Source organism: Monocercomonoides exilis (genome assembly GCF_001643675.1).
Source record: "Monocercomonoides exilis strain PA203 chromosome Unknown scaffold32-1190040, whole genome shotgun sequence".
NCBI lineage: Eukaryota > Preaxostyla > Oxymonadida > Polymastigidae > Monocercomonoides > Monocercomonoides exilis.
This window is the reverse complement of record NW_027150577.1, coordinates 964921-992364: the sequence shown is the minus strand read 5'-3', so window position 1 is coordinate 992364 and position 27444 is coordinate 964921. Positions and strand designations below refer to the sequence as shown.

General features: G+C 42.6%; 5 protein-coding genes across 5 annotated transcripts; 2 read left to right on the top strand and 3 right to left on the bottom strand.

The window, feature by feature from the left end:
• Positions 1-35: 35 nt before the first annotated feature.
• On the top strand, positions 36-8840 carry MONOS_11373 (uncharacterized protein; the record flags this gene model as incomplete). The annotated part of the gene is made up of 3 exons (XM_067863898.1): positions 36-53; positions 120-1155; positions 1402-8840. 3 exons carry the CDS (start codon positions 36-38, stop codon positions 8838-8840), a joined length of 8493 nt encoding a protein of 2830 aa, XP_067724750.1.
• Positions 8841-9979: 1139 nt separating this feature from the next.
• Positions 9980-11384, bottom strand: MONOS_18645 (uncharacterized protein). The gene is made up of 4 exons (XM_067871683.1): positions 11016-11384; positions 10628-10945; positions 10446-10580; positions 9980-10392 (listed from the first exon to the last, which is right to left on the bottom strand). Exons 1-4 carry the CDS (start codon positions 11361-11363, stop codon positions 9994-9996), a joined length of 1200 nt encoding a protein of 399 aa, XP_067724749.1. The 5' UTR covers positions 11364-11384; the 3' UTR covers positions 9980-9993.
• A 40-nt stretch (positions 11385-11424) lies between these two features.
• MONOS_11372 (putative 60S acidic ribosomal protein P0-3) lies at positions 11425-12547 on the bottom strand. The gene has a single exon (XM_067863897.1). The coding sequence runs from the start codon at positions 12507-12509 to the stop codon at positions 11553-11555; it is 957 nt and encodes a 318-aa protein (XP_067724748.1). The 5' UTR covers positions 12510-12547; the 3' UTR covers positions 11425-11552.
• An 875-nt stretch (positions 12548-13422) lies between these two features.
• On the bottom strand, positions 13423-16533 carry MONOS_11370fu11371 (putative CMGC/DYRK/DYRK2 protein kinase; the record flags this gene model as incomplete). The annotated part of the gene is made up of 1 exon (XM_067863896.1): positions 13423-16533. One exon carries the CDS (start codon positions 16531-16533, stop codon positions 13423-13425), a length of 3111 nt encoding a protein of 1036 aa, XP_067724747.1.
• A 469-nt stretch (positions 16534-17002) lies between these two features.
• MONOS_11369 (putative leucine rich repeat protein) lies at positions 17003-27114 on the top strand (the record flags this gene model as incomplete). The annotated part of the gene is made up of 10 exons (XM_067863894.1): positions 17003-17086; positions 17142-17261; positions 17344-17476; positions 17553-17776; positions 17897-17953; positions 18155-18415; positions 18496-18647; positions 18701-18923; positions 18987-19145; positions 19400-27114. 10 exons carry the CDS (start codon positions 17003-17005, stop codon positions 26597-26599), a joined length of 8613 nt encoding a protein of 2870 aa, XP_067724746.1. The 3' UTR covers positions 26600-27114.
• Between the last annotated feature and the right edge of the window lie 330 nt (positions 27115-27444).

Genomic DNA, 27444 nt, shown 5'->3' with positions numbered 1-27444 from the left:
TGATCGCATAATATAAAATTAGATCAAAAATTCACATGATATGCAACTTAATTGTGTGTTGTTTGACCGCTTTTATCCTCATTAGTCTGCAAAATGGTTGCTTCAATCAACGCGATCAGAATTGCAACACACAACTGACGACTTCAACAAAAGAAATAAATCTCAAATGCTTGCAAAATGAATGTGCTCGTGGTGTTGGATTTTGCCCAGAGAATTCTTTATTGTCTCGAGGACACGGTGTTGTGTGCTCAAAGACAAGACTACTGAACTCAACAATTGAAGTTGGAAACATGATACTCAAGCAGAAAGAAAAAAGATGCATGTTTGAAATGTGGAATCGTTCAGAAATGCATGCATTGTCATGCATTGTTTGCACAGATGAACAGGGCACAACACCTCCATTTGAGATCGGAGATAGCGTTCTGTGTTTGTGCAACATGACGATGCTCACAGGAATGGCCTGCTCTCTGAAATCGAGCTTGGTGCTTGTTTCAGAACGTTGTTTTGGGAGTATTTGTGCTGGCTCCGTGTTGCTTTGTCACTCTTCGATATTCTCAGTCAGCGTTGATTGCGGTTCTGCTGTCATTTCCCACCCTTCAGCTTCACTCTCAATAAGAAACACGTTTTTCAGCAACATCTCCCATTCATCAAAACAACAGCATTTCGTGCCTTCAGCAGTTCCACAATTGTTGAGTGGAAAATGTGAACTTGAGTCTGTATATTGCTATGGTTCAGAGGATCCATATATGGGGTGCATTGCAAACTGTGCAATGTGCCCTCTGAAATGTTCAAACTCAACATTCATGAAGTGCACTGCAACAGAGACACACAGGCAGACATTTGAAAATGAAGCAAAAGAGTTCAATGACACAACATTCACAGTGGCCAGCAGCACTGTGATGAAAGGAGGTGCAATATTTGCTTCAGGAAATGCATCATTGCTCATGAAGCGATGCGTGTTTGACAAATGCATTTTGAGCTGTGCTGATTCTCGAGCCGGTGCAGTTAGGATTGAAGGGACAGGAATATGGAAAATGGAAAATAGCTCAATCAAGAATTGCTCTTCCGATGACGCTTCAGGTGCTTTTGATCATTTCACCTTTCACTTGGAGATAAACAAATGCAACTTCACAGAATGCAAATCAAAGTATCTTGGTGTGGGTGAAATCAGGAATGTGAAAACATTGCTCTTTTGCGAAAACGAATTGATAAATAATCTTGCTACTGATTTCTATTGCGGAACAATAAACATAGTTTATGTTTTGGTAGATATTGAACTATCAAACAATTTGTTTTCATCGAACAAAGCTTTGACGAATGCAGGAGCAATCTTTTTTGACAACAATCAAATGATTAAATATTCAACAACAATAATCAGTTGCTTTTTTTATAACAATTCAGCAGTTCAACATGGAAATGACATTTTTGTTAGCAATGCTCAGAGGGATAAATTGAAACTTGTTATTGTCAATTCATATTCCATCAGCAACCAAAAACGAATTGTGTATGAATGGGATATTTTAGAAAACATATCCCATTTGCTCCCAGATCCTGTTGGAGTGTTGGATGTGATTGTTGTGACTCCGAATGGCATTGATTGGAGCGGATGTGGAAGAAGTGAGAATGACTCGTTGAACTGCCTGACTGTTGGAAAAGGAGTGGAAAGAGCAAGTGAAGAGCACATCGAGATGGAGATTAATGAAGGGGTTTTTGTTTCGAAGCAGATCAAAATTGATGGATTTGAGATCACAGGGAAGGGAAAGGGAAGCGGGGCATCTGAGATAATTGCAAAGCTGGAAGCAGAAGAGAAAGGACTTTTCATGATAAATGCTGGAGTTTTGAGTTTGTCGGATCTGATGTTTGCCCATGGAAAGCCAGACAACAGCGAGACAGAGTCGTGCTTGTTTTGCATTTCAGATGCCGGAGGCACACTTGAGCTCCACAAATGCTGTCTCACAGGATGCAAAGACTCGCCAGATATCGTCTTTCAGCATCCAAATATCTGGGCTGCTGAAGGAACAGTCACATTGCACACTTGCGAAGTGTCTGGATTTATGATGGACAATGTTCCACTTGTGAGTCTGGGAGATATCTTCAAAGGCATCAATTCAACATTCTGCGATGTGACCCGTTGCAATGTGTGTGGAAGCATTTTGAGCTGCTCAGTTGCAGAAGCCAAGACTGTTGAGCTCGACAATAGCACAATCAAGAGATGCAAGTGCAATGACTTGAATGGAAAAGGAGGAGGATTGTGTGTGAATATCGAGAATGGGGGAGTGCTGAAAATAAACTCGTGCACAGTGAGTGAATGCAGCGTGGATGAACAAAATGGATGTGGAGGAGGGATGTTTCTGGAGTTGTCATGCCTAAGCACATCATATTCAGTGAAAAACGACACATTTTCAGGTAATAAAGGGAAACACGGAAAGGATATTTACATCGTGACAGCTGAGCCAGAGAAGATGCTGGAACCATCAGCATGGACAGACACAGTTCTCAGAGACATTGGCGAGGATCGAATGTTAGTGGAGGATAAAACAGAAGGAATAGAGTTGTTGACATCTCTGATTCATTTCGTGTTCAGGCCTCCGCTCGAACAGACATGGCTGTCTGTCGATGGAAAGGGAAGAAAATATGAGCGTTGTGGGTGGATTGATGTTCCGTGCAATGAAGTGAAGTTTGGAATGGATATGATGAGAGACGATCAGGTTGCGTTGATCATAAAGGACACTGCTCCACTGGACGGAAGAGTGAATCGAGGCGGGAAAGAGTTGAGAATTGCAGGAAATAACGGAGTCAAAGGAAGTGTTGTTGTGACAAGGTGTGGGTGTGTGGAACAGACAACAGGAGACGAATCGACGAGCCTCGAGATGTGCTCCTTGGTGGTAATACTGCCATGCGAAAGCGATCATCAGGCATTTATAACAGTTTCTGTTGGAAAGTGTGTTGTGAACTTTGTCGAATTTAAGAATGGAGAAGAAGAAGCTCCAGAAACAGAAATGGTTGTTGTGATGTTTGGAGGAAACAGTCTTGAGATGGATAATGTGGGGATTCACGACTTCTGTTCAACCTCATTGAGTGGATATGGACTGATAACAGCAGAAAAGGGATGTGTCGCACTGAGAGGGATAAGTATCTCGAATTGTGCTTTTGCTGATGGATGTGGGATCAAGGGTGCTGACATGGAAGAAATGACACTGAACGAGAGCTGCAATATTTGTTCTTGCAAGAGAGCAGATGGAGACGGAGGAGGAATGTATTTTTGTGTGAAGGAGAATGGGAAATTGGAGGTTGAGAACACAACGATGAAGGAGTGCGCAGTTGATGAAACAATCGGGAAGGGAGGAGGGGTATATATCGAGCTTGAAGGAGAAGACTGTCCAAAGGACTTTGCGATAAGCGATATTTGTGTGAGTGGGAACAAAGCATTGATGGGCCGTGATGTGTTCATCAAATGCCACGAGCTGAACAGAACAATATCACGCACCAGAATATTTGGAATAAAGAACGAAGATGGAGATGATACAAGGAATGATATTGACCTTTACGGAGTTGATGACATTTTATTTTCTGAAGGTGTGAATCTGGCGTATTTTCTGGAGGAGCGCCATTCGCTGTGCATCGAAGTGTCTGCTGAAGGGACTGATGTTTTGGGATGTGGAGATGAATTGCTCCCGTGTGAGTCATTCTGGAGGGGATATGCAAATATCGCGCATGATGCAGCCGAAGTGAAAGAAATAAGAATCGACAGAGAAACAATCATTCAGGATTGTTTTGATTTATCGGGGATGTCAGTTGTTTCGAAAGCTGCTGACTCATTGTGTGAGTTGGTGTTTAAGGAGATCGCTTCGCCGCAGATGGAAGGATGTGATTGGGTGCTGCTGAACAGAGAAGATGTGTTGTTTGAAAGAGTGAACTTTGTGATCCAGCCACATTACTCGATCCCTGTTGGACAGTTGATCAAATCTGGTGACTCAGACAACTCATCAGTTTCTTTGATAGATTGCTCCTTGAAATGCCAGTCTGCATCAGCCATTGGATACACATTTGTGCAAATTGTTGGAGGGAAGATGAAAATGGACAGATGCTCAATCTCTGGTGTTTCATTTTGTGTCAGCCCATTTGAGTTTAGTGAGAGCAGCGAAGCAGAAATGGATGGGGTTTGGTTCAAAGAGATAACGTTGTCAAATGGTCCGGTGTTTGCTTTTGCAGAAGATGAGTCATTGACAAGTGAGAAGTGCAAAAACGATAACAACGCTCCACACTTTCTTCAAAACAAAACCAAATTCGAAGGAATATCACTTGCAAGCACAGATGAAGGGTGTCTTGTCTCGACGGAGACTGAAAGGCAGATTATCTTGGAAGATTGCGTGTTTAATGAAGTTAGATCTTCATCGAGTGTGGCTGGAGGAGCGATCCGTGTGGCATTGACGGAATCAGGCTCTGTTGCAATGCAAGGAGTGCAGACGCTGTGCCACAAATGCGAGTGCGAGGCAGAAAGCATGGGGCGAGGTGGGTTTGTGTGCTTGGAATGCAGAGGAGAGTCAAGCGAAGTGAGATTCGTGAATTTGGAATTTGAGAACAACAGAGCACATGTGGGAGTGGACATGTTCATCAGCTGCAAGGATCTGACAGAGGTTGTGAACAGCTCATCATTTGAGTTTGCTTCTAGAATTGATGTCTCAAACAGGGTGAATTCGCTCATGGGGAGCGACCGAACACGGTTTGAGGGATACGAAGATCTGTTTGTGTTCATCACTGGGTATTTCAACGAGACGATCCATGTCGATGGTGAACGAGGGGCAAACAACATCGGATGCGGAAAAGAGATATTTCCGTGCTTGACTTTTGAGACTGGAGTGGAGCATGTTCGTGGAGATGGAGAAAAGACAGTGGCAATACGGGAAACGTGCGAGGTGCGAAGGGAGACAAAACTGGATGGCATGCTTGTTAGACCATTGCAAATGGAATCGAATTCTGCAATTTATGTGAGCGACTCACTTCCCATGGATGAAGGAGTCGTGTTTGCGGGAAATAAAACAACAATATGCATGGTGAACTATTCCATTCCAGGTGCATTAACGAACGGTCAAAGAGCATTGATCGGATTGGCCCAACCCCAGTCGTATGTGAAAATCGAAAAATGTGCTTTTTCTCTTCAGGCAGAATCGACTTTGTCTTATCGAATTTTTGAGATTAATGAGGGGAATCTGTGGCTGTGTCTATGTGAGATCAGCGGAATAAAAGCCACATCCGCACTGATATGTTTCAATGAAGCAAGCGAGCACACGGACGAGAGGAGCATGAAGATGGAAGAGTGTTCAATCTGGAACATAGAAAATGACAACAACGAAGAGGCATGTGCATTGGTGTGCTGCATCAATAATAGCGGATTAATCCAGATTCTGAATTCGACATTTGAAGGCTGTCACGCAGATAGAAACAGCTGTGGAGGTGGGCTCAGGGTGATGGTGCCTGCAAATGGGATGGTTGAAGTGAATAGCACGAATATATGCACATGCTCTGCACAAGAGGGGAAAGGGGGAGGGGTATATCTGGAAAGCGAGATGAAAGAGGCAAGGATCCTCAGGTTTGTGGTTTCGAATGTCACATTTGGAGGCAACAGAGCAAGAGTCGGAAGGGATATGTTTGTGAGGTGCTGGCTGACCTCGCGGCAAATCAATGAGATTCAGTTTGTCCTGGATCTGAGAGAACCTCCATATGACAGACGAAATGCGATATGGGGTGTGGGAGAGGGCGAGGCAGAAGAAGATATGGATCTAATTCCATTGATCGTCGTGTATCGGAGCGAGCTGATCTTTGTGAGCGGAGCAGAGGGAAAAGGGAGCGACACAAAGCCGTGTGGGAATATCAGTGCCCCATGCCGATCTCTCAATTACGGTCTTTCGCATCTTCTTGACTCGTCATATAGCCAGCTTCTGATCGAGAAAGAGGCAGACATCGTGAAAGACTGTGCAATAAGGTGTGGGGTGTTGAGAAGCAAGGAAGTGTCGCATTCAGCAATTGTCCATCTGAGGCAGGAAGTGAGCCAGCTGGCTTCCCAAGGATGTGTGATGGAGTGCTCGGGAAATGTGAAAGTGGAAAACATTGCGATGAGCATTCACGCAGCTTTCTCGACGCTTCACGAGAGTGTGTTAACAGAAGCAAACGGATCGCTTGCGATCTCTTCGTCCAAGTTTACAGCAGAAAGCAGAGAGGAATATTTGAGGCAGTCCCTGATAACTGTGCAAAGTGGGTTGTTTCAGATCCAAAACAGCGAAGTTGTTGGGATCAATGGTGAAAAGCCACTGTTTGCATTTGAAGGAGGGTGCGAATGCTGTTTGAGCTCCATGAATATGTCCAATTTGAATTCAGCTAAGGGGATAATTCATATCATCCCAGGAGCAAATGTCACATTGAAAGAAGCGAGAATAGGAAATGTGACTCTTGCTGAGAGCTCACTGATATCTGTTGACGAGGAAGGAAAGCAAAGAAGAGGATCTGCAAATGAGCATGGGTCTGTCCTGTTGGCTTATTCGGTGATTTGCGATATTGAGCAAAAATCAAATGGTGCAAGCTGCATCACAAGTTGTGCTGAAGGGCAAGACTTTCGGATTGCGAATTGCTCACTGAGAAATCATTCATGCTCAACAAATATCGGACAAATTATGTCTGTTTCATCATCGAAAATTGTGTATGTTGAAAATTCGCTTTTCGAAGGGAAGAAAGAGAATGGAAGAGAAGTGCAGGAGAAAGGCAGCACAGATGAGATATGCAGATGGAATGGATCTGTGGTGGAGCTCAAAGACTGTACAGCAACTTTGAAAGCAACAACAATCACAAATTCATCAGAAGGAGGACTGAGTGTGAGCGGAGGCAGTGTTGATGTTGAGAAATCCGAGTTTTACGACAATTCACCAGGAATGGAGAAGTATCCGTCATACCAAAGGAACATCGTGTGCACAAATTCTGCAATTATGCGTATCAAAGGAGTGAAGACTGGTAAGAATAATCCACAGCTGCCAGCATCTCTATGGATACTGAACGAGGGGTGCGAAATAACAGGTGCTGGAGAGGAAAGAGGCTCGACATTTTTTGTCCCCACGCTGCAAGCAGTAACAACCGAGGAAATGGAATACAACATGTTGATGAGGTTCCAAGGCTCTCTTTTGCTTCCATGCAACTTATCGTTTTGCGTTGTTTTGTCAGATGGAGAAGCCAAGCAAATAACACATTTCTTGTTTGATGAAGCCGGGTTTGAAAGCGAAGAAGCAATTGTCGGCGCAACTCCCAATTCCATCATTTCAGATGCCTCGCCAGAAATAGAAGTGTCGGTTCAAATTCAATTCGGAAACGAAGAATCGCCTTCATTCACAAAAGCAATTGTTGTGAGAAACAAAACTCAAATGACGAACAACAACGAATCCCCAATCACAAAAGGTGAAAAAGGCAGAGAAAGTTCTTGGGCCTTGATAGTGATTGTTCTTTTTGTCATATTGTTTTTAATTGTTCTGATTGTATCAATAATTGTGACGATTCGATGGAGAAAGCAAAAAAGAAGGACAGAAGAACTGGAAGTGATTGTGAATGACACAGTGAAAAAGGATCCGAAGGCGTTTGAGATGGTGACAATGGAGATGTCGCCTGAGGCGCAGTGGAGGAGAGCAGAGAAGGAGGCAGAGAAGAAGGACGATGAGAGGATTAAGAAGAGAGTTTATGAAAAAAGCTTGGGACATTCAGAGTCTTCAGAGCATCTTCTATCTGAGAGTGGATCGACTGAATATATTCTTGGAAATGACTCTGATAAGATTCCTCAATGGATGCTGGAAAAGGTTGAAGAAGAAGAGATTCGAAAGAGATCACCTTCACCATCCATCTCATCCACTTCAACCACTTCAACAACTGATTCAGATTCAACATTTGTTCGAGGGGAGGATCTGTGTCCAACCACCTCATCCATGTCGAATCTGGTGGATGCAATGGCATGTTCATCGCCTCATGAGAAGCTGATTGTGGACTTGAGGGATTCGCTGTTCATGCTTCTTCATGGAAGGAACGAGAAGAAGGAGATGGTGATTGGGACTCTGCAGGAGAGGGAGATGACTGGCGCTCAGATCCTGTTCTGGGTGGCGAATCTCGCACTCCACTCGTTTGAGGATGGGGAAGAAGGTCTTTCCTCTCTGGCCAATCTGAGTCCTCATATCGTGCTGTTCTCAGAACATATGGTGATCTGCATTGTGATGCATTCAGACTTCTCTTCTGATGATGATTCAGATTCTTCTTCCATCTCTTCAACAACAGTTGTCACATCTGCCAGCGATGATGATGAAAGTGACTCTCTGCCCTCATCTGCCTTTGAGGATGAAGATGATTTCAAAAAAGAGTGCCTGAGATGGAAGGCTCCTGAGCTGCTGATGAACAAGAAGATAGGGGCAACAAAAGAGTCAGTTGCATTCTCGATCGGGATGATGCTGTGGGAGTGCTTGACGCTGAAGATTCCGTTTGGAGAGTATGAAGCCGAAGTTGCTGGGCAGAAGATCATGAATGGGGAAAGGCCAAACATGGAGAATACGCATGCAGAATCGATGTTGATGGATGTTGCAAAAAGAGCAACATCGATGAATTGGCAGGAGAGGCTCACGCTTGGAGAGCTGAAGCGCGAGTTTATTCAGCGGTTTCCGGCTAGGGCTGTAATAATCACAATGTCAGATGCAATTGACATGGAAAGGAACAGGGACAGCAGCGGCAGTAACAGCTACAGCTACAGCGACAGCAGAGGAGGAAGCTTGGAGGAAGCAGATTCGTTGCTTGGAAGCAGTGCACTCTGCTCCGAAAAGTGAAAAGGTTGCTTGGAGTTTTTGATGGCTGAATGGCTTAGACATTTATTCAAAGCGCTGCAAACGGAAGAAAATAATGAAGGCTTGGGGCATGCGAAAGAAAGTCTGTTTCTGAGTTGCTGCATGAACCTTGCAGCACGAATCCGGATTGCCGATCTGAGCTTTTGAGTAAATTTGCTCCTGGAATCAGCTTGCTTTTATACAAAATGCTTTTGCTGTGCGCACGGATGCTAGCCATTCATATTTTTTGTTGGTGCTTATCATAAAAGGTGTTCAAATTCATCCGTTTATATAATTTTTGTTTTGCCTTGCAGCCAAAGGTCTCGTTTGCGTTTTTTTGAAAATGCTTTTGTTTTTGAATGAAGATTTGCACGCAATGACTTTGTAACCTCGTTGACGCTCCTCCCTTCCATTTCACCCTCTTTTCATTTCACAACCAGTTTTATTCATTTGAATTTGCCAAATTTTTAGACTCCGCAATATTGGCAGCAACAGCGCAGAGTCGTTCAGATCAACAAAGCAGACCTTGCAAAGCGGAACATGAATAACAGAGTAAACAAGGATTCAACAACAGAATGAGTTAAAGAGTCGTAGCTACGTGATGTCGCTTGTGGACCGCAGAAGCAACAAAAAGAGATTTAAAAAAAAAGGATAGATAGATAGAGAAAGAGAGAGCGAGCGAAGAAAGGAAAGAATATAAGGAAAATGAAAAGAAAAAGAAAAATTTAATAATAATTATAAAATAAATACAAAATTTAGCAAAAAAGAATTGTACAGAGCACTCACTTACATAATTTGTTAATTCAATTATTCGTAAAGATTAAAAACGAATTATTAGAAAGTTGAATAAATACAAATTAAAATATTTGAAAATGAGGAAAGTTAAAGAATAAAATAAAGAAAGTGAGTCAGTCGAATAAAAATTTATTGAGAATACAGAAAGAATGAAAGAAAGAAAAACGAACAAAATTCAAAAATTAGCCAAAGAACAGACAATATCACTTCAATCAAAAGATATCGAATTTTGAAACCCGAAACGAAGACAAAATTTCTACGATATGATCGATCTGCTGTGTCTGCTGCTTTAAATTCAACCATCAAAAATGAAACGAATAATTTTGAAAATAACAAAAATTAAGACATTTTCAACTGCACATCAATCTGTTTTGAACTTTTGAAACTGTGGAAAAGTTAAAAATTCGATCACCAACAAACAAGAAATGCAATGCGACCATATCAAAAATCCAGTCCAAAAATTACTTCCCTTGAGGAAGGAACCCACAAATGGAACAATATTTCTAATAAAGTACATCACCTTTTCAATAATCGAAGCAAAAATAGAAAACATGTTCTCTGATTCTTGTTGTTTCATAAAGCCAATTTTGTTTGAATTGATGTCCACTAATGCCACTTTTTGACCCAGTTCCATTGCACTTTGAATTTCTTTATTTGATATAACAGCCACCTCATTATTCTCGTCTAAAGTACCATAAAACACAACATCATTATCATTTGGATTTATAGAGTATTGACTTCTCCAAACTCGCCAAGTATCCTGTTATTGTGGAAATAAAATACCAAATTTTAATTCAAAAGCATTTATCATACCAAAGATTGAGAATCTCCCAAATTTGATACATAATTTCCAATTGCCATTAACGTGGTAAATGTCGCTCCAATCAAAAGCATAAGTTTAATGATTGTAGTAAATACAATGGCACTCCTATAATCAAAATTTTTTGGCTTTAAAAAAATAAATGATACAAAAATAAAAAAAATAAATCACATACCCAAAAATATACAGTGAAAATGAACAACTCAACACAAAAAAATTCAACCACATACGCAATGGAAGGAACTGGAGTTGTGGCAAAACATATAAGTCCTACTACTCCTCGTGAATAAAGAGAACATATACGGAAAAATGCAGGGTGATTTTCTTTCACAAAATGAATCCATTTCCTGAAATACAAAATCACTACAGCAGCAGAAGTTGGAAACAAAAGAAATCCACATGAACGAATAAAGCTTAGCAAGCACAAAGTTTGATTTCCCACAACAGGTAAATACAAACTAAAAAATCCTTGAGTTTCCGATGTTTGAAAATACTATTTTCGAAAGAAATTAATCACCAAAAGAAATCTTCAAAAAGTTAAAAAATGCAAAAAGGAAGCGTACTAATAAAGTCATGAACAAAATAGTGAAAGAATTCACAACTCTTTGCGTTAATAAACTTTTATTCGTGGAATCATCCAGCAAAATGATAAATAACCCAAGCAAATTTTGAAGGATGTAGTTAGTGTGTAAGCTCATATTATTTACGATTTCATTTGAAAATGAAGCAAATAATCCAATTAATATGACAATATTAAACAATTTTCTATATGACCCAGATAATATTGCTTTAACGCAACAACCAACAAAATAATACACAAAAACTAATCCTATGCATGACGAAGAATTTTCAATTCCTTTTATGAATGAATACTTGAACAATTCGAAGTAATTTATTTGTCCAACATTCATCAAACCAATAATCTTTGTAATGGGATCATTTATCATTCAAACAATTTTTATAAAATCAAAGAAAAAAAAAATACTTGTTTGAGAAAAAAGCTTCTGTTCAATTTATCAAAACAATCATTTGCAAAAATAGGGTCAATTGAAAATTCAAATGATTCTCTGATAAAACAGAACTTCTTTGAAAAATTACATTTAGAAGTCAAAGAGACCTCCCAAATCCTGTTCCTCCTCTTCCACAGCTGGCTCTTCCTTCTTATCTTCTTTCTTTGATTCGGCCTTATCAGAAGAAGAAGAAGAAGAACTTGAATCATCAGAAGATGAAGCTGCAGCTGCAGCTGGGGCTGCAACAACCACTGACTCAGAGAATTTCTTGAACAATGGGAATTCATATGAAGTGGCTTCACAAACAGCGCACATGTTCTTGAAACCTTCCTTCAAATAATATGGAATTGCTCCAGCGCAAGGAACACCAGTTGACATGCAGAAAGCTGTGAGTTTTTGGTTTCCTTCAATGAACGCTTTTTCCAAATCTTCATCCTTAACATCAAGGATGTCAATTGGGAACATTGAGCCATTCTCAAAGATTGTCACAGGAGTGATCTCAAAGAAGAATGGAGTAATCTTCAACTTGCTCAACAAAGCAGCTTCAGAGTTTCCGACTTTCTCTCCTTTGGTGATAACTTTGACGTCATTCAAAATTTCGATTGTTCCTTTTGTGATTTTTGTTGCAATGTTCAAGGCCTGAAGGAAAGTTGTTTGACCTGGCTCGAGACCTGTGTTTCCTTTTGGAACAACGACATCGCATGGAGCAATTGATCCTGGCTTTGCTGGTCCTGAGATCTTGTTCTTTGCAATGATATCACGAACTTCAGAAAGATCTCCATTTGTGAAGATCAACCCAACGTTGGACTTCAGGGCGTTGGTCAAATGATGAAGTCCGGGAATATTCTTAACATTGGTCATAGCTCTACGGATAAGAGTGTTTTTTCCCATCAACATAACAGCCTTTCCTCTGAGTGCATGTCTAGTTTGTTGCATCAAAGCAGAGCTCACATTGTCGATGCTAACAACCATCACTTTTTCGTATTCTGCAAAAAGCTTCACAACCTTCTCGAAATAGAGAGCTTTTTTCTCTTTCTTTGTTGCCATTTCCTTCTTTTTCAATCAATTTAAGATCTTTCAGTCAGATAAGGGATTATCAAAAGTTTGAACAGCGGGATAGATCAAAACATTTATTTATGTGGATTTTATTTGTATGATTTTTTTTGAACACATCAAAATTTTGATGCATTATTCAATGTGAGATGCTCTTTATTTTTAAAAAGATGCACATTTTGTGAAATGATAGGTATTCAAAGGAAAGGAAGTCAAAAACAAAAAAAAAAAAAAAAAAGGAATCAAAAAAAGGGAAAAAAGGAAAAGAATGAAAAAGAAAGGACTAATTGTCTCATCTTTATGATAAATTATAAGTATTATTTAGGCAGATACTCACAAAAATAAAAAAATGAAAATTATCCAAAAACTTTAAAAATGCAATAAATTAATTGATCAAATCTGATCCAATATAGTGAATTATTCAATAAGAAAAGGAAAAATTGAGGTTAAATGGAAAATACAAGTTTTGAACATTAACGCCACTTCATCAGAACAGTCACAACGATCAAGAACAAACACAAGAATAGGAACAATTATTTGTATAATGCAGATATAAAAATTCAATAAGAAAATGGAAAAAAAATATTAAAAAAAAAAATAAAATAAACTACTGAGCTTAAAATTCATTCACTTTGGTAAAACGTGAAAAATAGTGCAATACTCAAAAATAAGCAAAACCGAATAACTTGTCACATCCAATCCAAAAAAAAAATGAGGTGTTGGATCAAAAGATTAGCAAAATTGATACTCCTATCAGTTAACACAATAGCAATCAAAATAAGAAAAAAAAGGAAAAAAAAAAGGAAAAAAAGGAAAAAAAGGAAAAAAGAAAAGAAAAGAAAAGAAAAGAAATATTATGAAATACGATTAAAATTTAAATAGAAAGCCAACAACAGAGAAGCGTCTGTCAATGCTCGAAAGTCTGTTCCGGCGGAATGCCAGAAGCAAACGGAGACATCACAGGCGAGTCTGAAGAGGCAGAGGAAAGGGCGGTGGAGGCGAAAGAAGGCGAGTTCGGAGAAAGCTCTGCGCCGTCGTTCGAAAGCGAAGGCGGCGTCAGCGGGTTCGCATCGACGCTGCGGAGGGACTTCTGCGCAGGCGGATTGACAATCAGCTGCTTGGGAGAGGAAGAGGAAGAAGAAGAGGAAGAGGAAGATGAAGAGGAAGAAGAAGAAGAAGACTTTATATCAGAATCATCCAATTGAAGCTGTTTAGCAGCAGAGGAAGCAGCGTGTGTCTGTTTGTGCAGTGATGCTGCTGGAAGAGAGGTCTGCCACGAGATAAGCGAAGAATGCCGCATCGGGTCAAAGCGATGCGACTGCTGCGAACGCAATGCCAGCAGCTTCTGCTCAGGAAGAGACTGGCGAAGGAGAGAAGGGACAGAGTCTGGTTTGTTGGTGATGGATGATGATGCGGAGGATGAGGAGGAGGAAGAGGAAGAGGAGGAGGAAGAAGAAGAAGAAGCAGTTAGACCGAAGGAAAATGAGTGTGACGGAGACTTCAATGGATAAGGCAGCACTGTCTTCAGTGAGTGGCGAGGAGATGAATGAACAGCTGAAAAGAGAGAAGGCTGGAAAGACGATTGAGACACAGCTGATGAATTAGATGATGCTGTTGATGCTGATGAAGCAGTTGAAGCAGAAGCGGCAGTTGTATCTGACTGAACAGAGGCAGACGCTGATGGAGAGGAAGTGAGTGACGTTGGCAGTGACTGAGAGAGGGAAGCATTAGACACAGCAGACGAGTGTAGAGCACCTGCTGCAGATGACTCGCTCTTCTGTCTGTTGTGCAGACGAGGCGTTGGCCTGGACACGATCGGGTGAGTAGACACACGGCGGAGCGTGCGGGGCGTAAATTGTGTTCTTTCTGAGTGCTGTGGGGGAGATGATGATGGATTTTGTGGCTGTGATTGCTGCTGCTGTTGTTGTGAATAAGAGTCTTGTGAGGAATTCTTCTTCTGCTCTGACAGGTCGAGATGCAAATATCGACTGAATTTTGAGTCTGGTTTGAAAGCTGCCGAAGAAGAAGAAGAAGAAGAAGAAGAAGGGGGCAATAGAGACTTGTGCAATGTGTTATTCCTCATGCTCCCTCGAGCGCTCGATGCGGCAGGATTAAACAGAGAACGAGGCGTTCCATTCGAATTGGCTGGCTGCTGAAGACGCTGCCGTGTTGTTGGTGTGGCTTTTGGCTGGAAATGCGATGAGTCTGTTTTTGTCTCTGCAGAATGTGTCTTTGATGGAAGAGTTGTTTTGACTGGTGCTGCAGGCAGTTGAGAAGGTTGTGAAGAAGATTCTGAAATTATCTTTGCTGCTTTGTTTGTCTTTGCAGCTGACATCGGCTGTATCTGTTGTTGTTGTGGTTGTTGCTTCTGTTGTTGACTCTGTTGTTGTTTCATCTCCGATGAAGAACCCGAAGCAGACTGTACCATCGTCCAGTTTTGCGAGCACCGCATAGCTGCTGGGAGCGAAGGCGCAGTGAGAGAAGAGGCAGGCAGGGCTGCTGGGAGATAGCCGAGTTCTCTCGCAGACGGCGGCAGAGGCAGCCCACGCTGCACAAAAGGGTGGCGTGCTGCCTCGCTCACTGTCATCCGCTTCGAAGGCTCCCACACAAAACAGCCTGCGAGAAAAGAGAGCAGGTCAGGGTCGTCACACTGGAGAAGACTGCGCAGCGTTTTTGAGGAGACTACTCGTTTGGAAGAGCGATGATGATGATGAGGATGATGATGATTTCGATGACGATGTGACAAGTCACCTTCAGAACTCTCAGTTGACTCATCATCATCGTCGTCGTCGCTATCATTATCTTCTTCTTCATTGTTTTCATCAGAATCTTCACTTTCCACTGCTCCTCTTTCTTTTATCGCCTTTTCTGTACTTCTTGCAGTCTGCGATCGTCTCAGTCTGTCTGCTCCTCTTTCTTCTTCCCTCTCGCTCGATGGAAGCACCATCCCATGCGGAACAAGCTTTTCGTCAAAGAACTTCTTTCTTTTCTTGCTTGCGCATATCATTTCGCGCGGCGGCAGCCCCAAAACTTCCACAAACTGCATCAGCTGATCATGTTCATCTTTCCCATTGAATAGCGGCCTTCCTTTCACACACTCTCCAACCACACACCCCAACGACCACATATCAATCTCGCACCCATAGTCTAGTTCCAAAATAACTTCTGGGGCTCGATAGAACCGCGATTGAATGTAATTGTAGATTCTTTGCTGCTTAAAGCATGATGATCCAAAATCAATTAATTTCAATGGAAGATATTCATTATTGCATCCCTGTAAGGATCCGTTCTTTATTTTTTCTCCAACCGATTCAAAAAATAAAATATTCTCTGGCTTTAAATCGCAATGAATAATGTGTTGTTGATTTAGGTAACTCAGGGAATTCAATAACTGAGCAGTAATAACCCTCACATTTTGAATTGGCAGAGGTTCAAAATGTTTTATTCTTAACACTTGATAAAGACTCAAAGATAGTAATTCAAATACCAAGCACAAGTGATTCCTGAAATTAAAAAAGTCCATTAAACGAATTGTATTTGATGTATCTGTTGAATCATGATCTCGAAGATATTCCAAGATTTGTACTTCAACCAAGCCTTGTCGATAAAATCTTTTCCTGTTTTTAAGAATTTTTAATGCATACAGTTCATGAGTCTTGTGATCAAGAATTTTGACACATTGCCCAAAAGAACCCTTTCCAAGTACATCAACAACTTCATATCGATAGATAACATGATCATTTAAATACATCAAAAAATCTCCATTTTCATCATCATATCCGTTATTTGGTTGCTTCAATAAGCAACCTTTTATCTTCCGTTTTGCTCTTTGTCCGAAATAATAAATATGTTGATAAGACATTATTTCACTTTGTTCAAAAGTTGTCAGTGCAGAATAAAAATTTTGTAAAACATAAGCTGGACTCATCTTTCCAACATCAGGAACATAATTAGTCTCCACAGCCGACGGGCACACAATCTTTACACTCTCCATCATAAGAAATATAAAATGGGACATACCAATTTCAATGATTTTTTCTGCATCAATAATTTTGAACTTTGTTATGATAATCTTTCCTTTAAAAATAATTTTAATAACTTTCAATGTAAAAATTTGTCTTTGAAGATGGATTTTTCATTCGAAAAAAACAACTATTCAAGTCAATGAATAAATTAATAAATAAATCAAGTTTGTATAAAGACTGATAATTTTCGATGCATAGACTGAAAAGCTTCATTTTCAATATTTTGAGATAGTATAATTAAAAGAAAAATCGTTTTTAATTTGTGATTAAATCATTTCAGCATTTTGAGAATTTATTTCTTATCAATGAAACCAGTTTTAATGAGTGAAATAAAATGGTGATCATAACAGCAATTAACATAGCTTTGTTCACTGTTTTGTTCACAATAAGATTGTTAAAAAAATTGATCGAATCTCAATTTTATTCTGTTTTGATCAAAATAATAAATAAAGTTTTGGAGAAATGATGGATACTGATGTTGATTCACGGGAAGAAGTTCCTCGGACGGCAAAAGAAATAATAAATACGTCCAATTTGGAAACTGATGTTTGAGTAAATAATTGTGTTATTACAAATTATAACTGGGAAATAATAATTGTAGGTTTGGCTCCTAAAAGTTCCAACTGCTCTAATGAAGGAATGGAAACAACTTAAAGAACCAACGCGCATTGGATCGTTCTTCTTTTCTCAAGTGCAAAGCGCTCCTGATTCCGAGCCGAGAGTATGATTGCTTTTATTACAAAACCATCAACAAATATGCATGTTTTTTTCATTGATATTTTGCATTAATTTTACTATTAAAGTACTTTCCCGGCATAGTACTTGCAAATCCTCCTGAAAGGCAGGGAATGCCTTTCAGACAGTTTAATCTCCAAAGAACAATGAAATATAAGGAGGGGGAACCAATTTCTCTTTCGTTATCAATTTCAACGCATGGTTCTTTTTCTTTTTCTTTTGTTTTCTTTGTTCAGGAGTTATTATTCTACTCTGATTTTGGAATAATGTGATGCAGAAATAAAATCACTAGAAAAATTTCCTGGAGTAATTGCCCCTGCTGCAATTCATCCTCAACTTGCACTTTTACATTCTATTCCAAAGCCAATACCACCTCCTCAAATTTATCCTCGGATAGACGGTCTCATTCATGAGCGATGGACGCTCATTCCTCAGAGAGTTTCTGTAACAGATCAATTAAAGAGATATGCTGAAACAAAAGTTGATTATGGACAATCAAAGGTTTAAAAGAGATTTTTATTATTGCATTTGTTGTAATTTTTTGTTTATGTGCATATATTTTTATGTATTTTATTTTATTTTATTTTATTTTATATTTTTTTTTGAAAAACCTTTTTTTAGTTATTTGAATCTGATGATAAATTTGGAGTTAAACTTCCCACACAACATATAACTTCTGTTACTCTTCCTCATAATTCATTAACATCACCCGGTGCAACTCCTCGACCCTCTCCTTCTCCTTTTGGATGAAGTGTTGTTGTTATTTGTTCATAAGATCAATATCACCATTATTAAATTAGATTTTGTGGAGAGAGAACAATTTTTCTATTGTTGGCTCTCACTTGCTTTTAATTTTCATTTCTTATTTTTCATTGAAAGAAATATATGGGAGGAATCCAAAGTTTGAAACTAGACGGACCAGGTCTAAATTTTGCAAACAAAAATCTTTCAACCATTCCAAAAAGCGCAGTATCTACAAAAAAACCAAGCGTGAAAAACATTAATATATCTTCAAATACACTTGAGGATCTTCCTCGCATCGATGATGTGTTTCCAAATGTTCGCACAATTAACGCTTCAAAAAACTTATTTCATGTTATTCCAGCCCACTTAGCAAATCTTGAATCTTTGGATAAACTCGTTTGAATTTCATAACACATTTTCCCCCCAAAAGGTGCAATTTCGTTTCTCATATTGTTTTCATTTTTACTTTCATTCAGGATTTTTCTTTGTGTAATTTGGAAGAGTTTCCTCATGCGATATTTAAAAAAGTTGTTGATCTTCAAATTGGTCAAAATAAAATGACGTATTTTAATCATGATTTGGGAGTGATTTTTCCTGCTTTGATGATACTTGGCTCCTCCAAGTCTTGGTATGATTTTTTCGATAATTTCTGAATATTTAACATGATGTTCATTTTAAAAGGATGACGACACTTCCACCAATCAATCATCAAGTTTTAAAGAAGATTGATTTAGAAGCAAGTAATATTCATTCAATCATATATCCGATAACTTCCCCTCGCTTGAATCAACTTACTCTTTTAACAAATGAACTTAAAGATTTCAGCCTACCTAAAACTTCTTCAGTGAATTATTTAGAGTACGTAGATTTGAGAATGAACGAGATAGAACATGTTTCACGATATGTGTGAATTTATACTTAATAATCTTTTAAACATATGAGTGAATTTGTTGTTGCTTCTTTTTAGACTTTCAAAATCTGTCCAAACATCAAACAGTTCCAAATGCAAGGCAATGCTCTTCGCTCTCTGCCAGATGATATCGCCATGCTGATACCGAATTTGCAGAATTTTGATTTCAAAGAAAATAAGCTGGCTTATCTTCCTCGCTCTATTTCTTCTTTGAAGGTGTGAAGCTATAAAACTGAAGAACGATAAGTGCAATTTTTTGAATGAAACAGCAAACAGAACATTTTTTAAGTTCTATTTATCGAGCACCATTTCTGATATTATTTCTGATTATCAATTTAGAAACTAGATTTTAATTATTCAACCTCAAATAAAGTTTAATTTTGTTATCTGTTTTGTTTCAAAACGATATATTTTTCTTCTTTTTTTTCCAACTTTCTCATATTCCCCATGTTTGTCCATGTCATCATCAGCTAATCAGCGGTCTTATTGCCGTCGAGAACATGATCACCCGCGTCCCTCCTCTCATTTTCAACCGCGACCAGTTCAGAATCCAGCTGACTGACAACTTCCTCACCCGCTTTCCCGACGTCGGCGACAACATCAACTACATTTCCTGCGACCGCAACCGAATCACAGAATTTCCCGAGGCTTTTCCAGCCACATGGAAAGTGCAGTCCGTTCTGGTGCGCTTCAACCAGCTCGGCTGCTTCCCTCCCTCTCTCACCAGCACCAGCCTCGTCAACCTCCTCATCGCTGCCAACCAGATACGCGAATTAGACCCCGCCGTCTTCCAGATGAAGCGCCTGCACACGTTGGATCTCTCCTTCAACTACCTCACCGAAGTCCCCGTCTGCCTCTCTGGCCTTGTCGAGCTCTACACCCTCAACTTGGACTTCAACCAAATAGCTGAAGTGCCCTGCTGGCTGTTCGCCCTCCCCAACCTCCGCAAGCTCACCCTCGAAGGCAACCGCATCAGCCAGCTCCCGTCTTACAAGGACGTCGAGAACTACTTCTTCGTCCGCATCCCTGGGCAAAAGCCAGCCATCCGCACAGCCACTGACACTGACCCTGGTCCCATCATCCCCGGCGGCCGCCCTTCATTTGCCTCGCTCGACCACCTCAAGCTCAACAGCAACAGACTCACCACGTTTCCTTCTCTTGTGCTGAAGTTCATCGACATCCAGACGCTGCTCCTGGCACACAACCGCATCAAAACCGTCCCTGACGACTTGTTCCGCATCTGCCCCTTGCTGCTCCGCTTGGACCTCTCCTACAACCAGATCCGCAGTCTGTCTGCACATTTCTTCCCGATGACGATGAAGACGGTGTATGTGGACTTGTCCCACAACCACCTCTCCACACTCCCCTGGCGCGCCCTCATGCACGACAAGCGCCTCCAGCCAGACAGCATCGCCAAACTGGAAGGCGCTCAATGGACTCTTCCTGAGGCAGACAGGGCAGCTGCAATGGAGGCTGTGAAGGAGAGGCCGCTGGAAGAGCTGGCGAGGTGGGAGTACACACGGACACCGGGGCATGCACCTGGGTGTGTATGTCATTTGTGTGTGGAGGAGCCATTCAACAGATTGCCATCTGCATCAAGCTCTGCTTCATCAGCTGGTGGTGCTAAGGGAAAGGGAGGCAAAAACGGATCAGACTCTTCTGCTTCCTCATCATCTTCTTCTCAGAATGACTTTGCAGATGAGCAGCTGCTGCCGTTCAACAGACATCCACGTGATGCGGAGCAGGAAGAGGAAGAGAGCAAATGGCTGTTGGATGGCTTCTACCAGCCGATGGAGGCAGCCCTCAACGAGAAGAGGAAAGAAGAGTCTTCTTTCTTCAGCTGCTTTTCTCGTTTCCGCTCGTCTTCAAAGAAAACTGATGCTCAAAAGAAGAAAGAGAAGCCGAAGCCGAAGCCCATGCCGAAAGTGTCGAATGTGCCGAGGGTGTTGGAGATGCAGAGCATGCGAGTGGCGTACAAACAGAGAGAGAAGCTGGAGATGAAGGACTACACACCCGACAAAGGGATGAACGATGGGCAGTGGCTGATGTATCTGGACATCTCCTTCAACTACATCGGCGCCACGAAATGGGGCGAGGCGGTGAATGTGTATCTGAGAGGCATCGACCAGAGTGTGCTGGAGTCAGTCATTGAGAGTGGGGGCAAAAGTGATGATGATGACGATGACTCAGACAGCAGCGACGGAGATGGAATAACTTCGCCTTCTTCTTCTTCTTCGCAGTCAATTCCACCAAAGATGGACTTCAGCTTCAATCCAGACGAACCAGAAAGTCCTTCTGCATCATCATCAACCACTCTTTCCAAGGCAAATGAGAGCAATTCCCCTGCTCCTTCTTCTCCTTCTCCTTCTTCTCCTTCTCCTTCTTCTCCTTCCTCCTCCTCTTCCTCCTCCTCTTCTTCTTCCACTCTCAGCACCCCTCTTCTCCCCAAGTGCCGCTCATCTCTTCTCCGCCAGCTCAGCACCAGCAGTCTCTATCGCTCATCCTCTCCCTCCAGGTCTCTCCTCTCCCCTTTCCGCTCTACCTCTCCCGCTGAGCTCTTTCGGATGGTTCCCTTCACCCGACGCAGCGCAGAGGCGCTGGCTGAGGCGACGAAGCAGTTTCTGACTGGACAGAACTACAAAGCAGTGCAAGAGAGACTCAAAGCATTTGATCCAAAATTCCTGCCTCTCTTGAAGGAGTCGCAGACATACAGAAATTTGGTGTTTATGAACTACCTCTCGAGGCATTCTGTGTTCATCAGAAACGTCAGCTGCTCTCTGCTCCCTCTGAATGGCACGCCGTGGATGGTGCACACGCCGCTGATGCTGTTCGAGGAAGAGCTCGTCAGAAAAGCGAAGACGAGGAAGGAGGTCATGCTGAAGAACAAGATACTCGCAAAGAGGCTGAAGTTGGACGATGCTGAGTTCAACCAGAGACAGCTGCTGGCTCTTCTGAGGAATGCTGACGAGAAGGTGAGTGTGCCCTTGTGTTACGAGAAGGCTCTCGATGGAGCCTTCCTCCCGCAGTCAGAAATGGCTCATCCAACACCATATTCATTGAAGAATGCTATTTCTCAGTCATCTTCTTCTGATTCATCATCATCATCTTCTTCTTCTTCTTCTTCACCCTCTTCTCCCTCTTCTGGTGTCATCAGCCCATTTCTTCCCCCCTCTTCCTCACACGACCTTGCCAAGCAGATAGTGGCAGGGTTAGCTGATCGCTATGAAGAAGACCAGTCCTGGTTTGAGTGGACAAAATATTCACTGGGCGAAGAAGTCGATGAGTCCAATGCGAAATCAAAGAAATCTCTTTCTGGCGAGCCAGCTGAAAGCGCCGAGGAAGACGAGAAGAAGAAGAAGAACGGAGACACATTCAAGCAACGTGTGGCGCTGCCGGAGCGAATCTGCGAAGGAGCGCCTGTCTCGTCGCTTTGCACGAAGTGTTTTCCGCCTTCGATGGACCCTCATCTGTCGAAGAACTCACAGCAGGAGCAGATGAAGAAGGAGAAGGAGAAAGAGAAAGAGAAAGATAAGACATTAAAGCTAAAGAAAGGGAAGAAAGGGAAGAAAGGGAAAGATGGGAAGAAGGACAAGAAGAAGAAGAAAGACAAGAAGAAGAAGAAGAAGAGGGCTTCTGATTCTGACGATTCTGATTCGTCTCCACCGACACCAGATTCCAGCGACATAACAGACAGCGACAGAGACAGCGACAGCAGCATCCCTTCGCCAGACGACTCGTCTGACGAGCTCTACGGCAAAACGGCGAAATCTGGCTATGTTTCACCGCCAATGCCCACATCCACACCTGGTGTGGACGACAATGCACTGATGGCAGAGTTTGATCCGCCTTCGTCTCCGATCTCTCCTTCTTCTCCACTCACCCCTTCTTCTCCTGCTGGCTCTGCATCTGCCTCATCATCAAATTCAGCTGCTAGCACAAACACTCAAAACAGCAGCATTTCTGGCTTCAATGGCAGCATCGATGGTGATGACGATGATGACCCGCCAGCTCCTCTTCCTTCTCCCTCACTCGACGATCCGTCTATCATGTCTCTCAACACTCCTCCTCTGATCACCCCCATCTCTCCTCCGCTGCCCAAGCTCGACGACAGCCTCCTTCCAGACATCCTCGACGAGCCCCCGCCGCCTCTCGACGACGCTTTCACGCCTCCCCTCGGCCCAATCCTCTCGCCGTCTGTTTTGGAGCTGCCGGAACCACCTCCTATTCCAGAGGAACTCGACATCAATTTTGATGGGCTGAATGGGTTTGATGTGCCTGACGAAGAGTTGAAACTGCCAACACCTCCATTGGCAACTGATGAGAGTGCAGAGAATAAAAACGGGAAGACGTTTTTGTTGGAAGACGAAGGGAAGGAGTCTGTGAAGACAAAACCACAGGAAAATGTGGAGACACCAGAAGAAGTGCAGAAGAGGATGGAGCAGATGATCATGGGGAATCCTTCTTCTTCTTCTTCTTCTCCGTCGTCATTTTCATTTGGCAGGCAATTTGGCAGCGCAGTCGCTTCGCCTGTTCCCAAGCAGTATGTTCCAGTTGATGTTGAAAGCATCCCCAAATATGTTGTCCCTGCCCAGCCGTATCCTGAGCCCAAAGTCACTCCCATCGACATTCCATCTGCCCCTGCCTTCACAACAGACGCTGAACGCCCCACTTCTCCACCGCCTGTTCATCCCTCGCTTTCCATCCACAACGCAGCCTGCTGCGAAACAAACGGAACAAGACCTTCGATGGAAGACGCGGTGCTGCTTATTCCTGTTGGTGGGTGGGATATTGAGGCGCTAGTGTGCGACGGAGAAATAGGAATTCTCCGGAGAATTCTGAGATACCCTCAGGAGCTGCGGATGACGGTGGACGGGATGCGGGCGATGAATGCTCGCGAGCAGAGCATCTGGAAAGGGCGGATGAGAGAGGCGCTCAAAGCAAAAGCAGTCGAGCTGGCAACAGCTGAGATCGCTGCTCAGAGCGGCTATTTAGCGTCTCCCGCGTTTGTCGGCCTGTCAAATTCGCTGAGTGCGTCGAAGGCGTCGCTTGCCATCGCCCCCTTTGGAGCAGGCTCGCCACTTGCACAGGAGGTTTCTCCTTCTGTCGTGCAGCGCCATCTGAACGAGCTGATCAAGCACAATCCCTGCCCTTACTTCCACCCGAACATCAACGGCTGTGGACTCTTCTGTGTGTTTGATGGGCATCACGGTCCAACCACAGCCAACTTCCTGTCAGCACACTTTGTGGAGGCATTTCTGCTGGTGGCTGAGAAGGAGAGCGAGAAGAGAAGGAGGATCCGAAGAGAAAGAGACGAGAAGATTAGACAGCTGGCAGAGTATTCACATCTGATCAGAGCACAGGAGAGGATGGGATTCCCTCAAATGAATGCTTCTGGGCTGTCGATAAAGTCTCTGAACTTCGGTGCATCTCCTCAAACAGACACAAATGATGCTTCTTCTTCTTCTTCTTCTTCTTCTTCTGTTCCACAAACCCCTGGCGATGCCAAGCGCCCCTTCCTCTCTCAGCTTTTGGAGAAGACGTTCAATCTGCTTGCCGACAAGCTCGACAAGCTTCTTGTGCCTGACGGGGCGTGTGCAGTGGCTGCAGTGATCACTCCCACCCGCGTCTTCACTGCAAACGTGGGCGACAGCCGCGCTGTGCTTGTCTCCCGCTTCCACGACAGACGCATCTTCGGCACAGGAAAAGAGAAGAAGAGGATGGTTGCGATGCCGCTGACGGGGCATGCGACGTCAAACACACTCGGCGGAAGAGGCAATTCTGTCAGAAGTGAGAGGCTGATGTCTGGCCTCTTCAGCCCATCTGCCTCAACCTCGTCGCTCACACCGATGGCTGCTTCTCCTTCACAGCTTTCTCCAAGACTCGCTTCTTCTCCTACTTCATTCTCTTCACCCTTATCTTCAAATAATAATAATAATATTGTTAGACCTTCTCCACTCGCAATATCTTCAACAACACTTTCTGAGTCAACCTCTTCTCTTTCTCTGGCAATTTCTTCATCTTCATCCTCTTCATCTCTTGCTCTTTCATCCTCCTCCTCTTCTTCTTCATTGGCAGTCACTGTGCCATCCTGTTTCTGCCCCACTCTCTTCCACAACAGCCGCGTCTCCACTCTTCCTGGCCTTATCCACTCTTACACATTCGCCTCACCTGTCCCTCTCGAATCACCTCAACCATACGTGCTACCTTCCAAATCTTCATCTCCTTCTTCTTCCTCTTCCTCTTCTTCTTCTTCTTCTGTTTCTTCCACAAGCACTTCCTCTTCTTCTTCAATCACATCTAAATCCTCAGACATCAAATACTACGACCCACCTCCCACCTCCTATCTCCAGCCCCACATCTACCCCGAGATGCCGTTGGGTGTGTATGTCGCCAGCAAAAACCTCACCTTCGACCACAAGCCGTACGTGAAGCGAGAGCTGAACTACATCAAGAGCGTTGGAGGCTTTTTGAACGGCGACCGCAGAGTGAATGGCATCTTGGCGGTGGGGCGGGCGATGGGGGACAAAGACAACAGCGCCATCTGTGCAGACCCTGATGTCTACTGCATGGCACTCAACAGATGGAGCGGGCTGCACATCGGCTGCCGCCCTGAGCGGGCAAGGCGCGTGGTGAATGCAGTGCGCACGGAGGATGTAGCTATTCCCGACGACAACGACGAGCCAGACATTTATGAGGAGCAGCTGCGCATCGAAGAGGAGATGCGGAAGCGCCACGAGGCAGGCGGCGCAGAATATGACCCTGACGAAGAGGTGCCGAAGGACGTACTGCAGAAATTGCCTCGTTTTTGCCCGCAGTCGAAGAAGAAGTCGTATCGAATCCACGACAAGAGCCTGGCTCAGACACTCGACAGCTATCTGCTCCAACTAGCGCCTTATCCTTCATCCAACCACGATCCACCTGCTGGACGCAATCCGAATGCAAAGCCAGCCACGTTCAACGACTATTTTGACTCAGACTCGTTCACATACTCCACCAGCAACACTTACGATGCACTGACAGAAAAGATCCTCAAGTGCTCTCCCGAAGAAGGGCTGCAGCTGCTGGCGTCTGCGTCTTATCTGCCAGCAGCGTTTGCTGCGCTTCCTTCACTCACCGCCACTTTTGAGTCGATGGCCTTTCCGCCGCTGACAGAATGGTCAGACTCGTCGCAGTACACCCACGCCAACTGGGCGAGGGAGGACGTGGCAGTCGTCATCTGCTGCGATGGGGTGTATGATGTGCTAAACAACCAGCTGATTGCGGAGCTGGTGTGCCCGTGGGCGCAGTCAGGAAACCACGATGTGTTCAATGATCCTTTGTTTGACGAGGAGCAGCGCGGGTTGGAGTTATTTGACAACGTTGGTGCTGGGCGAGGAGGGAAAAGCAACGAAGAATCGAATCGGTCTCCGAAAAGCGAAGAGATGGCGAAAGGAGCAAAGAAAGGAAAAGGCAGCAAAGCGACAGAAATGATGAACGAAAAAGACGAGGCAGAAAAGGGGAGAGCCTCTGGGAGGCGAAGAAAGGGGATACGGGGCGTGGAAGGGGTGGGCTGCAGGTGCCATCGTGTGACGAAAGGCCATCTGGCTGAGCTGGCTGCGCTGAGGCTGAGAAGCGCAGCAGACGCGCTGGAAACGCAGGATAATGTGAGCGTCATTGTGGTGATGCTCTGAAAGAATCCATTGTGTTATAATTTATTGTTTGTTTCAATGTTTGTTTGTATCTGTTTTATTTCATTTTTCTTCTATTTATGTTTGAGATCTGTTTGATTTTAATATTTATAATTTTTTAATTCATTTTGCTTATTTGTTTGTTCGGTTATCATTCAAGAAATGCATCTAAAAATTTTTTTGACGATTTGTACCATATTTACACACTATCTTTGTTGATGTTAACTTTCAAAGCGAGCCATTTTGTAGTTGTTCAAATTTGTAATTAATACTTTCAATTGTAATTTTTTTTCTTTTTCATATCACTATTTGAATGTTCTCCTTTTTTGTAAAATGATTGTTATTGTTTTTGAAAATATATTTAAATATTTTCCTACAAAATGTTCCTTATTTGAATATTTTTTTTTCGCATATACAGTAAATCTCTGTTATAATCACAAACCATTTTGCATGATTTTTCGTGATTATCACCGAACTTGATTATTGCCGAAACAACCTTTTTATAGAAAAAAAATAGAATTTATTTTTTTACAGAAAAGAAAGAATTTTTTCAATAGGGTCAACTTTTTAATGGGACTTTTTCCTTTACAGTCTGTCCGTAATTAATGTTGATCTGTCCGAAAATAATGTTGATCATACCATCAACAGTACTAAAATCGAACACCCAATATTGAATGACACGAGAATTGTCGCTCTATTCTAAGTTACTCATGTGTTTTTTGAAATGTTGATTGTGTTCTTATATCATCAAGTAATTGATTAGGAAAGGTTTCCAAATTGTTATTCATTTCATTTCATTACATTTATCAATAAATTTAATTTGTGATTCTATTTCTTTTTTAATATAT